This window comes from Scomber japonicus, chromosome 22 (genome assembly GCF_027409825.1).
Source record: "Scomber japonicus isolate fScoJap1 chromosome 22, fScoJap1.pri, whole genome shotgun sequence".
NCBI classification, from domain to species: Eukaryota; Metazoa; Chordata; class Actinopteri; order Scombriformes; family Scombridae; genus Scomber; species Scomber japonicus.
Window position 1 is genome coordinate 11,002,431 of NC_070599.1, and position 13,526 is coordinate 11,015,956.

The window sequence follows — 13,526 nt, forward strand, 5'->3', positions numbered from 1 at the left end:
CTGTTTAGATATGAGCGCTACATACTAATCATTGCTTACATTTCTGAGATGTCACTGCTGACGATGGTTTACAGTCCATGTGATGAATTAATGATATGGATGGTATAAAGAGCCACACAGCCATGTGTAATCTTTGCGTGTAATGACAGCTGTTCTGCTGTTGCAGAACCTCGCTGGTGCTACACAATCGGTGCAACGGCACTTCTTCTTCCCCTGCTTGTTTCTATGACAGGTGAACAGACTGGTGGAGCAGGTGGTGAACTGATATGAAAACGGCTGGTTCAGGGCGTGTCTTTATCCATTTATGAGCAATTGTGGGGGTGGAAATGAGGCTCGTGCACATGTGTCTACTTCCTCAGTGACTGAGATTTATAAAACCGAACCATGCGCACTCACAGCTTTATAAATCTGATGAAAGGAATGTATATGCGTGTTTCTGGCTTTAGTTTTAGTCATTATTCTACACAGAGTTTTAAGCATCTGACCTCTAGAAGCAAACTCTTCATGCATGTATGCCAATTTAGCACCAGTCTCCTAGCATTACCACAAGTTTTTAGTCACATTTGTTGACAACTATATGGAGTTTTCTATCAGTGGTTAAGTCTGATTAACATATTTTCATGCAATGTCTGGTTCCAGGTGTATGGATCAGCCATCCAGTTCTATGAACCGTATCAAGTGGATCTTTTGAGTGAGAAGCAGAAGATCCAGCTGGGCCTACTCACCACAGTGGAGAAAAAGATGATCCCAAACCGGCCTGTAAACACCAATAAATGCATCTGTCTCCTCTCCCGCTGGCCCTTCTTTGAGTCCTTCCGCAAGTTCTTAATGTTTCTCTACAAGCTGTCCGTCTCAGGCCCGCACCCACTGCCTATTGAAAAGTAAGACCACCACATTTGTTAGGCACATTCATTCAAAGGGCCACGCAGATCTCAAAACTCACAAGCTATGTTTAAATGTGTCTCTCAACAGGCACATCTCGCACTTCATGCACAGTGTGTCATTTCCTTCTCCTCAAAGGCCTAGAATCTTGGTCCAGGTGAGATATTTTACGTCTTGTCATTATTTATAATTTACATTCAAAAATATACTCTTACATGAGTATCGTTTTCCTGTTATTCATGTGAATCCACTTTTCTTCCAGCTCTCAGCACATGATACGTTGATCCTCTCCCAGCCTGTGTGTACACCTTTACCCCTCAGGTACAGTGGAGCTTAATCATAAGCAAATGTTTCTCAACAACAAACCAGTCAGTTGATTTGTTAAAAAAAAACAAATATGGATTGGCAATCATTCATACTGTAACAGTCAAGTGATGCTGTCCTTGGGATCTTATTCTTTACTTAATCTATTAGCCTTACAGCTAAGAAAGAAAAGAAAAGCCATTGTGTTGTTCCAGAAACAAAATTACAGTAGGGATCAGTTTCATTTTCCTGGCTCTCTCACACAAATCACTTTCACGTTTGTTTTTCAAACAGGTCAAATGCTCACTTTGAAAACGGCCTTAGGCATCATGATATTTGAGACTTTATCTGATGCCACATTGCATAATTTTGCAGTGTTTCCACCTGATCTGAGCAGTTCACACAGCGCCTACTTTACCTGACCTCTTTGTGCCTCTGAAGGCTGCCTGATGTTGCCTTGAAAACACATAAAAATGATGATAGTCAGGCTTTTGTTAAAGCTCACACAAACTGTAGATTGGTATTCAACTTAATGTGATCTACTGTTGTAGCAGCCTTTGTTGGCTGTGATTTACAAAGGTTAGACAGAATCACAGAAACAGAAAACAGAAAATTAATTTTGAGTTACAATTACAGAGGCGTTCATAATAGTCATACCAATTAAACTACATGGCAACATAGGCAAACACAGGCGTTAGCAAATAAAAAAACAGAGGATCAAGTAGACTCAACTCTGACCAAATGACATTTATAATTGAATATTGCCACACCGAGTCTCAACAAAGATGGGCAACACCCAATATAAGTGTCATAGTGGTAGCATTAATTGCTGCTTTATGTTAAGTGTTTCACACCCATGCTGTTATTTTACACATTTCAGCGAGATCCTGATGTTGATATTAAAATTACAAAATAATAAATGAGTCCTTGTGAAAAGTTTAAAATGATAAGCTCACACTCTTTGTTATTTTGGGATCATTATCTGTCATATTTGGATAAGTCTTGAATTACATTTGCCTGCATTTTTGTCTAGTTGCCTTGTTTCTCTAATACATAACATGATATGTTTGATTCCCGTTACAACCTCAGTTATAAACCTTCATTTCATCTCTATTCCCTCCATCCCTTAGGGTCTCCTCTCTCTGACTCAGCTTTTTGTTTTGTTTTCCATTCTGTGCCTGCGCTCATCGACTCATTCCTCATTTCTCTGCTCTTCCTCCCTGTCAGTGGGGCGGACTACAGCACTCTGCTGATGAATCTGGGCTCAGAGAACTGCGCCACGGTGTTGCACTTCGTCCTGCTGGAGAGCAAGATCCTGTTGCACTCGCTGCGGCCCGCTGTGCTCACTGGAGTGGCCGAGGCTGTGGTGGCTGTGAGTAACCTCCGCTGAAACAAGTGTCAAACATTTTTAAAATATTCACCAGTATTACTTGTCAGACTTCTGGCAGCTGGATTTTATTTACTGTATTTTAAACCAAGATAAGATTCAGCTATTACATGGAATACATTTTTAGCCTGTGTATACATTTAAACAAAAGTTTCCCCATCAGTTCCTGACATATGATTACATTTAAGATGAGGAACATATGACGGGTATTATGAAATCTTGGCACACACGATAGCATCTTTTTTTATAGCTACCCTACAGATGAGCAGTGTTTAGGGGCTTAAAGTAAGCCGTGAACAGCCAGACCTTCACTTTACTGACCACATGAGAAATTTATTTAGAGACACGTTGCCCTGAAATAGCAATCAAGGCCCAACTGCATTTTTTATAGGCTTCTCTACTCAAACAACACTCATGTAAATACTACATTTCTTACCCCTTTCATGTATAAATAACATTGCATCATTCTCAGTGGGATTAGCCAGGGAAATAGAACCAAATCATCTGTATATATAAAAATAACAGCATTAATTATGAGTGTATTCAGAACACTGTCAGTTTTATAATCATTAAACTGCCCAGAAAAGTCATCCACTTACAAGTTACATTAGAGTGGAGATAATATTCCACTCTGCCAAGCCCCATTAATGACATTAAAAGAGTCAAGTACAGCATGACCCCATCTGCCCTGCATATTCTGAAAGGCACAGCAAATCATAGAAAATGTGAGTAGATATTTATTTAATCCTTTTAACACATATGTTCCATCACTGATTTTGATCAGAAGCCTTAAAAGCATTCCAGAGAAAAATCAGAGAAATATAATTATCAAATGTTCTATTGATTTCATTTAGTTCTCTCTCTTTGACAATAACTGAAAGAAAAACTGAGATCAGTGAATACCATGAAGAAGAAACAGTGCAAAACAAGCAGCAGGAAAACATGTTTTTTAGATGTTCAGCATTTGATCAGTTTCACCTGTCTGATGTCATCCAGATTTTTTTTTACTCTTGATAAGATTCAAATTTCATGTAGATAAAAATCATTAATACCCATTATGTAATTATAATTATTAACCTGTAATTATGTCATTATGTCTACCTATCCACCATTATATCTACTCTGTCATTATATCTCAAAGCCAATGTCTTTGTGAACATGCACCTTATCTGTAATTACATCATACTTTATTCAAAAATACTGCTGCTGAAACCACAAATGCCTCAAACTGTCACAGCTGTCACACAACTGTCAATAAGAGCATTCTGAAGCAAAGGATCTTTTTAAAACATGTTTGATGTTTCATATATTGCTTCTTTATAATTTTCTAGCTCCCTTTATATCTGTGTTCCTGCTTGTAGTAATTCTACTTCTCTCTCTCTCTCTCTCTCTCTTCTCTCTCTCTCTCTCTCTCTCTTCTCTCTCTCTCTCTCTCTCTCTCTCTCTCCTTCCTCTCCTCTCCTCTCTCTCTCTCTCTCTCTCTCTCTCTCTCTCTCTCTCTCTCTCTCTCTCTCTCTCTCTCTCTCTCTCTCTCTCTCTCTCTCTCTCTCTCTCTCTCTCTCTCTCTCTCTCTCTCTCTCTCTCTGGTGTCCCCTTAGATGATCTTCCCCTTCCAGTGGCAGTGTCCATACATCCCCCTGTGCCCGCTCTCTCTAGCAGGCGTCCTCAACGCCCCATGTCCGTTTATAGTTGGTGTGGACTCCCGCTACTTCGACCTTTACGACCCCCCACCAGATGTTGTCTGTGTGGATCTGGACACCAACACTATCTACCTGTATGCTCTGCTTTGTTTACTGAAACTATGACACTACCTGATTTTTTTTTTTTACTGTATCTGTATATTACAGCTCTCATTTGATGTCGCAAGCTGCAGACATATTTGTTAAACCAAGAGCACATAGCAGACTTCCTTTGGCAGCCCTCCTGTTACTTCCAGTTTAATAACTCTGTGGTATTGTGTGTAACAGGTCTGATGAGAAGAGACACAGCAACTGGAAAAACCTCCCAAAGAAACCCTGCAAGAGCCTCATTAACTCACTAAGCAACTTGCACCACCAGCTGGCCACAGGTACAAATAACATGTCGCGTCCTCTAGTAGCAAAACCACAGACCTCAGAATTAACAGGAAATTAACAAAATAACACAAACATCTTACTACAATAGAATGAGTGCAACTATTTCATATGTACTATGTTGTACTAACTATGATGTTAATGACTATAGAACCAAATGTTTATTCCAGTCTAAAAATAAAAGTAATCCTTAATACTTGTCCTTAAGCCTCTCATTCAGGTGGTAAGGAAGCATTTATACACCACTCAGTTGTTGAAATGAAATAAAATCTTATTTTACTCTGTTTATTGGTATGAATATTAAAGAAAAATTAGGGATGTAGGGATGCATAATAATATTGGTATATTGATATATTATAACGACTGATAAAAGCTTTGGCCTGAATTAAACATTTCTGCTGAAATTCTTCCACCGCAGGCACCACTTCAATCAGCTATCTGACAGACCCTTCTTTCCATTTTAACCTGAATAACAAACCTGGGGGGGGGGTCGGTGTTTCTGGTTGGATGCACACAGAGAGCCAGGTCTAGCCGGGAGTGTAGCAGAGTTTAGCCAGCTATGGTTCCCTCCAGCCATGCTGCAGATAATGCCTCTCAGCTAGAATTCCAGCTAGCCTCTGGCTCTCTGTGTGGATCCAACCACAACTACTTCATCTTCTTTTTAGTTTCTAACAGCAGTTGGCAATAGTGTTTTCAGTGCCACTTTCTGCTCCTGAGTGTGGACCAGAGATTAAATCCTACCCATAATCCTACTCATAATCTGTTTTATAAACTCAAAGAAAACTCTACTGCTCGACCTACTTGGCAGGGTTATACAGTTTTAATGCTATGCTCCTGATCTCCAGTCTTCCTAAGTTCTTTCTTCATATATTGTCTTTCTTGATCAAACTTGCTGGACATGCTTCTATCATATTAATATTATCTTTATCTTCAGATGTATTATGTCTCTTGTCTTCTAAAAGGATTATTATGATGAGGAAAAGGAAATGTTACATGGGAAAATAGGAGTTCCATAGTTATAAGATTAAAAGATATGCATCCAAATGTATTTAAATTGCTCAAATTGTTTTTTGGGGGGTTTTTTTTGTGTTCTAGTTTCAGTGCGTCAAACCACACAGGAAGAATCAGCAGTGGACATGACCCCCATCGAGGCAGACTTCACATGGCACAAGAAGAAGACAGCCCTGGAGATGGAAATCCAGGAAGCGTTCCTTCGCTTCATGGCATCCATCCTGAAGGGCTACCGCTCCTACCTCAAACCCATCACCCAGGCACCATCTGAGAAGGCCACGGCAGCAGACTCTCTTTATGATCTGCAAGGTAAACAAAGATGATTCACTGCTCACTTTTCAGATGTGTGTAAACCTGGAGAAAATTAAGCTTTTACATGATAACAATAACAAAGCAGAGGATGTGTTAAAGAATCAACATTTAGGTAATGGTTTTGTTTATGGGCACCCTAATGCTATGGATTTGTAACCTATTCATAATACATAACTTTGGCTCAGCTAATGTTGAATTTTATTGGCATGTCTGTTTTAAGGACCTGCCATCACTCAACTTAAGTGTTTGTAAAATCAATCACTTACCACATCTGCTATAATAGGAATACACTAATGCTTTCTGCTGGGAAATTGGTTACACTCTCACTTACATTCATTCCTATACATCAATTTAAGATATAGAGTTAAGGAAAGGGCTCTATATTTTACATATTTTAACACTTCTGTTCATTACTTTTCAGACAGGGTCATTCAAAAATACATAAGAATCTAAAGGAGAACGCTCACAACCAACTATATTTCTATATGTAGTTCTCCTTAGAGTGAATTCATGAGACCAAATCCTGTTTATTAATACGTGCCAAAATCAACAATGACTGTTTGAGATGTTTGGCTTTTTTGTGACACCACAACCTCTCCGTTCCTTCCTGCAGGGTTTCTAAAAAGCAGAGACCGTGCACACCAGAAATTCTACTCCCAGCTCACCAAGACCCAGATCTTCATCCGCTTCATCGAGGAGTGCACTTTTGTCAGTGACAAGGACACGGGTTTGGCCTTTTTTGACGACTGCGTCGAGAAGGTGATTACAGACCCGGCGTCAGTCCCGTCTTATACGTCGCATGCTGTTTTTGTTTTGTTTTGTTGTCTTTTCTTTCACCGGGGGTTTTCTTCCATGAGTCTTTGTTTCACATTGTTTTATTGGCAAAATAACATTCATCCGCTGGGAGACTAAGGAAGCAAAATTTTCCTCTGATTCATTCTTTTCCCTCTGCTCTCTTTCCTCTTCTTGCAGCTTTTTCCCTCTGATAAAATCACCGACAAGGGCACCAAGGTAATCGGGTACACTGTAATTAGATTTCTTTTTAATGCTTGCCACTATATTTGAACGTAAACACATTAACCTTCTCTCCCTTTTTGTAATTTTAGCATTAACATTCCTGCCTTTCCTCTATAATTAAATCCTAATCAAATAATGTACTGCCTAATTGGAGAAGTATAATAGATTGTAGTGTGCTTGTTGTTTACTTTCTGCCATCAGATAGGAAATGGCCTACACACAATACATGCATGCAGGAGTGTGCTTAATGTACATAGTTTTCATTTTCTGGATTTGATCGTCACTGCAGGTTGAAGGAGAAACATCTGAGGATACGAGGCTGTTGGAGCTGGACGAGTCCCAGAAGAGTGAGCACACCGTTTTTGTCATGCCTCCTGAACCTCCAGTTGAAAGCGGATCTGAACCCTCTGCCAGATACACGTAAGTCTGAAGACAAAAATAAAAAATGTTAATGTGTGTGACCATGCTGCTGCAATTATCCTTTAGTTGGTTTTTGAATTGTGGACATTTGGATGCTTTTCTCACAACCTATGTCCCATCCTACAGCTATAAAAGTTTCCCCAGGCTGCAGATAGAGCTATTTGACCGTCCCAGGGAGTTACGGCCAGCAATTAGCAGCAGAGCAGCTGGGGCCAGTCTGTCCAGCAGCCCTGCACTACTGGCTAAGAGGACAAAGCAGGTGCGTAAATACACAGTCTCATGTTATCTTACTCATCACTCTTATCTCTCTTTTCGTCTACTGTAAAACTGCCTCAAATTTCTTTGCTCTTTCTGACAGGAAATCAAGCTAGCGTACAAAATGGCGAAGCGTTTCTACTCCAACCCTCAGCTGTGGTCCCGTTGTCTGTTCAGTCACTGCTACAGCCTGTGGTTCATCTGCCTGCCAGCAGCTGTAAGACTGGCCAAGTCCAAAAGCAGAGCCATGCATCAGGCATACAACGTCCTCTTAAAGATGAGGACCACTGAGGTGGAGGTGCTGGATGAGGTACAGTCACATTATTTATCATCATTTTCACAGACCTTTTGGTACTTTTTGATGAACTATGAATGGTCAAATCCAAGAGTAATTCATGATTACTGTCTTTTTTTATTCTCTTTGGTTTTCAGGTGTGTTACAGAGTGGTGATGCAGCTCTGTGGTGTTTGGGGTCTTCCTGTCATGGCTGTGCGAGTCCTGGTTGAGATGAAGAAAGCTGGAGTTCATCCCAATGCCATCACATATGGATACTACAACAAGGTCACATACCGCCAAACACTTTTATTTTGAAACGTCTCTAGCTTGTAAAGAGATATCGAAAGCTCATAACACCACTTGCACGAGCATTTTCTTAAATATTTCACTGTACATATACAATTTTATGCCACAACAACTATTTGAAGGCTGACATGGTTCAATCTGTTCCCTCTGCAGGCGGTCTTAGAGAGCCCGTGGCCCAGCCGAAACCGCAGCGGCCTATTTATGTGGACGAAGCTTCGTAATGTGCTGCGTGGAGTGGGCCAGTTCAAGCAAGCTCTAGACCGTACATCTTCCAAGAAGGAACCAGCTAATTCTACCACAGGTGGAAATAATAGCAGATAATAAATGCCAGACCAGGCATGGTATTACTCATGTTTATTTTTCTCTCTTTCTGTTTCCTGGTTTCTCACTGTGTTCTTTCTTTTGGTTTTCAGCTGCATCAATAGGTGGGTCATCAGTCACTGACGCTGACCGTTTGAGTCATGGAAGTGCAGACAGCTCAAGTGAAGTCAACGGTGAGGAACATAACCTATTTGCCCACAACCACAACATGGGAGACTCAACAGACAACCACTGTAGTACAGGTACTGACTCACAAGGTCTAAAGCTTTAAAACCAGAGTCAGAAATCACATTTTTTGTATGTTTTTGGGCCACTGTTGAGATCTGGAGAATCTAGAGCTCACCATATCTTAGTATTGAAGTAGGTGAGTATAATGTTAACATCATTAGAAGCACAATTAGATCAAATTAAAAAAAGACCCATGTTGCAAAATGCAGAATTTTCCTTAAATCACATCTTTTTTTAAAGCAAGATCATTTGTTAATGTGAATGTCTGTTTTTGTGCTCCACAGGCAGACAGTATGATCAAGGCTACGGCTCCAAGGATGAGTTACATCAGGAGCTGGCTGAGCCTTCACACGTCCTTTCCACTGACAACACAAACACTGTCAAAGCTCAACGTAATGGTAAGAAAATCAACTTCCATCTAATGTGCAACATATAGCAAGTGATGACATTTCATCCAGACCTGCATTTTAGAGTTATAAGCTTGCCGCAAATCAGATTGTTTGTGTTTATGTGCTTTTTGTTTTATAACCAGGAGGTGACATTTCCAGCTCAGTGGACAGTGCGGTAGCTGTAGCAGAGCCCCCAAGTCCTGTTGATGTGCCCTCGTCTGTTCCTAGTATTGTGAAGCTGTCCACAGGGAGCTTTGATGCTGGCAGGGAAACAGGTGAAGCGGAAGAATACAACAATTTTGTCACTTTTTATGACTTTTCCCAATGGTTTGGGTTTTTATTTCCCAGTCAAATTAAGCTAATCAACTATAAGTTTAATTATTCAAATCAAATCAAATCAAATTAAACTTGGCTATTCTAACTGTATCTGTACATATTCTGCAGGTGCAGGAAAGCTGTTCAGGAGGCAGAGCAACAATGAAGATGTGTCTCTACCTGATGATGATGCTTCAGTGGCTTCTGTGGATGTAGCTAACAAGCCTCAACAGCAACGGCAGAAAGCCTTTGCTGAACGCAGCTGTAGCTTCAGCGCTGAAACCCGAGCTGGAATGCTTTTGGAGAAAGGCGTGGACCACATGGCCAGCCAGATGGGCGCTGATGCCCGTATTCTGACTGCAGCGCTCTCTGGAGGTCAAAGTCCAACACCTAACGTTGTGCCCAAAGCACTTTTTAAAGACCTGGAAGAAGAACCAGAAGACGATCAGGGCTTGACACTGGGGAAGCTGTCAGAGGAAGCACCAGAAGAAGGAAAGGGACTTGATAAAGAGGCGAATGAAGTGAAAATAGAGAAACGAGAGAGGAAACAGACTGAAACACAGGACGATGAGTCTGGAGCGCGGGGAGTTCCCCTCGAGAGGGCGGACGTGGAGGCGGGTGCCGACCCACTCTCTATCCTGGTTTCAGAGACTGAAGAGTCTGCCTCAGTTAACAGCCAGGAGCCTCCACGCTCCGTGCCTGCTGTGGTGTCCCGCAACCTGGCCGAGGAAATTGAAATGTACATGAGTCTTCGAAACCCCATGGGTGCTAAGTCCTCCAGCATGGAGCTCCAGCAGGCCCAGGGAGACTCCATTGACGCCCCACAGCCCAAACCGACCATAGAGCGGCGGGCCAGCCTCCCTGTGCCTCCTGTTAAAACTCCAATTGGCTCCCCAGGAGACACACCCAAACGCAGCCCCAGCACTGTCACTCGCTCCAAGACATTCGCTGTAAAGACAAAGACATCAGGCAGCACAACGGCTAGCCCAGGTCCTAGATCGTCCTCACTGACGGCGCTGGTCAAGTCCTCCCAGGGAGGGTCGCTGGGCTCCGTCATTAACTCCATTTCAGGCATCAAGATGGACACCCTGTTGTCTGGGCCTAAAATTGATGTGCTTAAGTCAAGCATGAAGCAGGCAGCAAATGTCGCTAGCAAAATGTGGGGGGCAGTTGCTTCAGCATACGCCTATTCAGATGATGAGGTAAGAGTCTCTAAAAGATCATTCCACATATTTTAAACATATTTTTCACTTTTAGTCTTAGCTTCTGCTCTGATGCTGACCATTACAACTACATACCTCACATAAACAAGAAATTTAGAACAAATGAGACATTTTCTGCTGCAGGATGAACAAGGTCAGGGTGGCTGTGGGTTCCCAGCCCATCTGGATGAACACATGCTGGCAGCACATGACATCGACGACAGTCCTGATAGAGGAGCCATCCCAGGGTTGGTGGCCAACGGTCTGAACCAGAGCTGCACCAGCCTGGGCAGCAGCAGTGGCAGTAGCGACACAGGCCGAGGCACACACCAGACACGTAAGTGCACTCTCTACTGTAAATGTGGAAGAAAAGGACATAAAGCCTGTGATAGCAGCTGTTACTGTTTGTCTTTGCCTCTGTCTGCAGATCCAACTCCTGGGAGAGCAGGCAGGGGTCCTGACTCTGAGCAAGGCTCCTCACTTCACGCCTCCTCCTCCAGCATCTACCAGAACTGTGCACTGGAGGTCAGACATTGATGCACAAACACACAACCTCTTTGCATCTGTTATGATGCCTTTCACTCTTTCACTCCAACATGAACATACAGCTCAGTAACTCTCTGTTCTATTTACCTGCTGACAGGTGCTGATGTCCAGTTGCTCTCAGTGCCGCTCCTGTGAAGCGCTGGTGTATGATGAGGAGATCATGGCAGGTTGGACAGCCGACGACTCCAATCTCAATACCAACTGTCCTTTCTGTCGCACAGCCTTCCTTCCCTTGTTGCACATTGAGTTTCATGACTTGCGGACGATGACCGGGTAGGAATCTGTTGTATTTGTATTCACACAGACTTGATCAATGTGAGCTGTGTCCTTATTTGAAAGTTACGTTTTTAAAGATTCATTTTTACAATGTGATTTTACAGTTAGTCTTGTCTTTTTCAATTTCAGGTTCTATATGAATCCTAGTGCCTCAGGAGACAGTATCCACAGCACCAGTGCCCAGCCCACCCCTAGCAGTTCAGCTGACATTAAGGTGCCAGACCTTATCAGTTTCCCTGAAGAGGATTCGAGGGAGACTACAGATAATAATGCTGGAGCACAAAAGAGGTATAAAGGATGTACTCGTGTAGATCTGGAATCAATTTGACACTGTATCCCTAAAGCAACAGCCAGGATGATCTTTTAATTGAATATATATCAACTCCAAGAAGTTGAATATCCGCCCAGTTTCTTTCAGCGTCACCATTTGTTGAGTTTGTCTTTGCTTGCTGTGTTTCCAGTCTGATTCCAGAGCCAGTGCAGTCGGACCCCCTGGGTCTACTGGAGCACCAGGCTGCAGGGAAGCAGCAGAAATGCAGTGGGACGTCACTGACACGCAGCAACAGTGTTGGAGGCCCACTGCAGAGCCTGGACTCCTCCCAGAGACCTGGTCATGGTGTCTCAACTACCAGCCTGCCCTGCAGCCTGCAGGAAGTGTCGGTTAGTGGCCACAACTGTCCCAGATTGTTCCACTTAAATAATCAAAGAAATCCTTTACCTGCAGTGTACTTTCAATGATAAATCTGCCTCTAAACAGCTTTTTATTAATTCATGTTTGACAGGATGGAATGGGAACCAAACGACCAAACCCCAAGCCTGTGTCCGTACCGTACCTCAGCCCCTTAGTGCTGCGCAAGGAGCTGGAGACCCTACTGGAGAATGAGGGAGATCAGGTAATTTACACACACATAGATGCATAGACACACTTAATGCCATGAACAAACATCCTAACGTTTGCTTCTCTGCATCGTCCAACCAGGTGATCTACACCCACAAATTCCTCAGCCAGCACCCCATCATCTTCTGGAACCTGGTGTTGTATTTCCGCCGCCTTGACCTGCCGACTCACCTGCCTGGGCTCATCCTCAACTCTGAACACTGCAACAACGGAGTACAGGTTAGACATCAGACGTGTCCTCTATCACTCTTCTTTCTGTCTCTTTCACATCAGTTAAATAGGGACCATATCAGCAGGAATATAACTAACATTTTTTATCTTTGCAGCTGCCCCTGACGTCATTGTCCCAGGACAGTAAGCAGGTGTACGTCCAGCTCCTGTGGGACAACATCAACCTGCACAAGGAACCGGAAGAACCCCTCTACCTACTCTGGAGGACCTTTAGTGAGTGCAAACACATAGTATAAGCTATGGTGGTTGACTTCCCTAAACATCTTAAAAAATGTGACTATATAAAGTGACTCAATTGTAAACAAAACTTGACTATGCATTGTTTAAGTAAAATTCAGAAGAGATTAACTTTCCCATCTGTGCTTTGAAAGGTTTGAAAGTTAATACTTGGCATTGTACAGTATGTATTCCTTGGATGCAATATCACTGTTGGCCAGTAGAGGTCAGTCACTACCAAGAAGAGAGAAGAAATGGTTTATGTTGGTGTGTGTGTGTTCTCTAGTGGAAAAGAAGGGGACATTGGCTCCAACAGACCATCAGGAGATTCGTACGCTTCTCAACACAATTGTTCGCAACATCCAGACCAACGACGTCTACGGGCCAATCAACCTGCTGATCCGAGAGATCAAACGGCGTCCTGAGGGGGTCAAACGTCAGAGGTGAGCCCTGTTGGTTTTTGTTTAATGCACCCTTTACTTTACTTTATTAGTTCCTCACAATTTATGTGACTCATTTGTGCGTTCCTTATTTGTCTCAGGAGTATTTATAGGGAAATATTATTCCTCTCACTGGTGGCCTTGGGACGGGAGAACATCGACGTAGGTGAGTAAATGTGTGAGAGGGTGATAAGCCAGTTATAGCACACTGCCTTCATAAACT

The 13,526-nt window shown here is 42.6% G+C and overlaps 1 protein-coding gene across 3 annotated transcripts in view; it reads left to right on the plus strand.

Moving 5' to 3' along the window:
• The window catches only part of dennd4c (DENN/MADD domain containing 4C), a 35,385-nt gene that overhangs the window by 19,662 nt on the left and 2,197 nt on the right, over window positions 1–13,526 (plus strand). Inside the window, exons 6-33 of one of the 3 annotated variants that reach the window (XM_053342904.1) lie at window positions 640–881; window positions 973–1,039; window positions 1,145–1,203; window positions 2,413–2,557; window positions 4,171–4,346; window positions 4,540–4,640; window positions 5,740–5,964; window positions 6,581–6,726; window positions 6,940–6,978; window positions 7,274–7,404; window positions 7,531–7,663; window positions 7,763–7,969; window positions 8,092–8,220; window positions 8,395–8,542; window positions 8,655–8,804; window positions 9,075–9,188; window positions 9,323–9,454; window positions 9,624–10,696; window positions 10,841–11,033; window positions 11,124–11,221; window positions 11,340–11,515; window positions 11,648–11,806; window positions 11,980–12,178; window positions 12,301–12,411; window positions 12,498–12,635; window positions 12,743–12,860; window positions 13,150–13,306; window positions 13,405–13,469. In XM_053342904.1, the coding sequence (XP_053198879.1) occupies window positions 640–881; window positions 973–1,039; window positions 1,145–1,203; window positions 2,413–2,557; window positions 4,171–4,346; window positions 4,540–4,640; window positions 5,740–5,964; window positions 6,581–6,726; window positions 6,940–6,978; window positions 7,274–7,404; window positions 7,531–7,663; window positions 7,763–7,969; window positions 8,092–8,220; window positions 8,395–8,542; window positions 8,655–8,804; window positions 9,075–9,188; window positions 9,323–9,454; window positions 9,624–10,696; window positions 10,841–11,033; window positions 11,124–11,221; window positions 11,340–11,515; window positions 11,648–11,806; window positions 11,980–12,178; window positions 12,301–12,411; window positions 12,498–12,635; window positions 12,743–12,860; window positions 13,150–13,306; window positions 13,405–13,469 (4,831 nt within the window). The remainder of the gene's footprint in view (window positions 1–639; window positions 882–972; window positions 1,040–1,144; window positions 1,204–2,412; window positions 2,558–4,170; window positions 4,347–4,539; window positions 4,641–5,739; window positions 5,965–6,580; window positions 6,727–6,939; window positions 6,979–7,273; window positions 7,405–7,530; window positions 7,664–7,762; window positions 7,970–8,091; window positions 8,221–8,394; window positions 8,543–8,654; window positions 8,805–9,074; window positions 9,189–9,322; window positions 9,455–9,623; window positions 10,697–10,840; window positions 11,034–11,123; window positions 11,222–11,339; window positions 11,516–11,647; window positions 11,807–11,979; window positions 12,179–12,300; window positions 12,412–12,497; window positions 12,636–12,742; window positions 12,861–13,149; window positions 13,307–13,404; window positions 13,470–13,526) is intronic. The other 2 variants (XM_053342906.1, XM_053342905.1) reach the window with 2 other exon arrangements.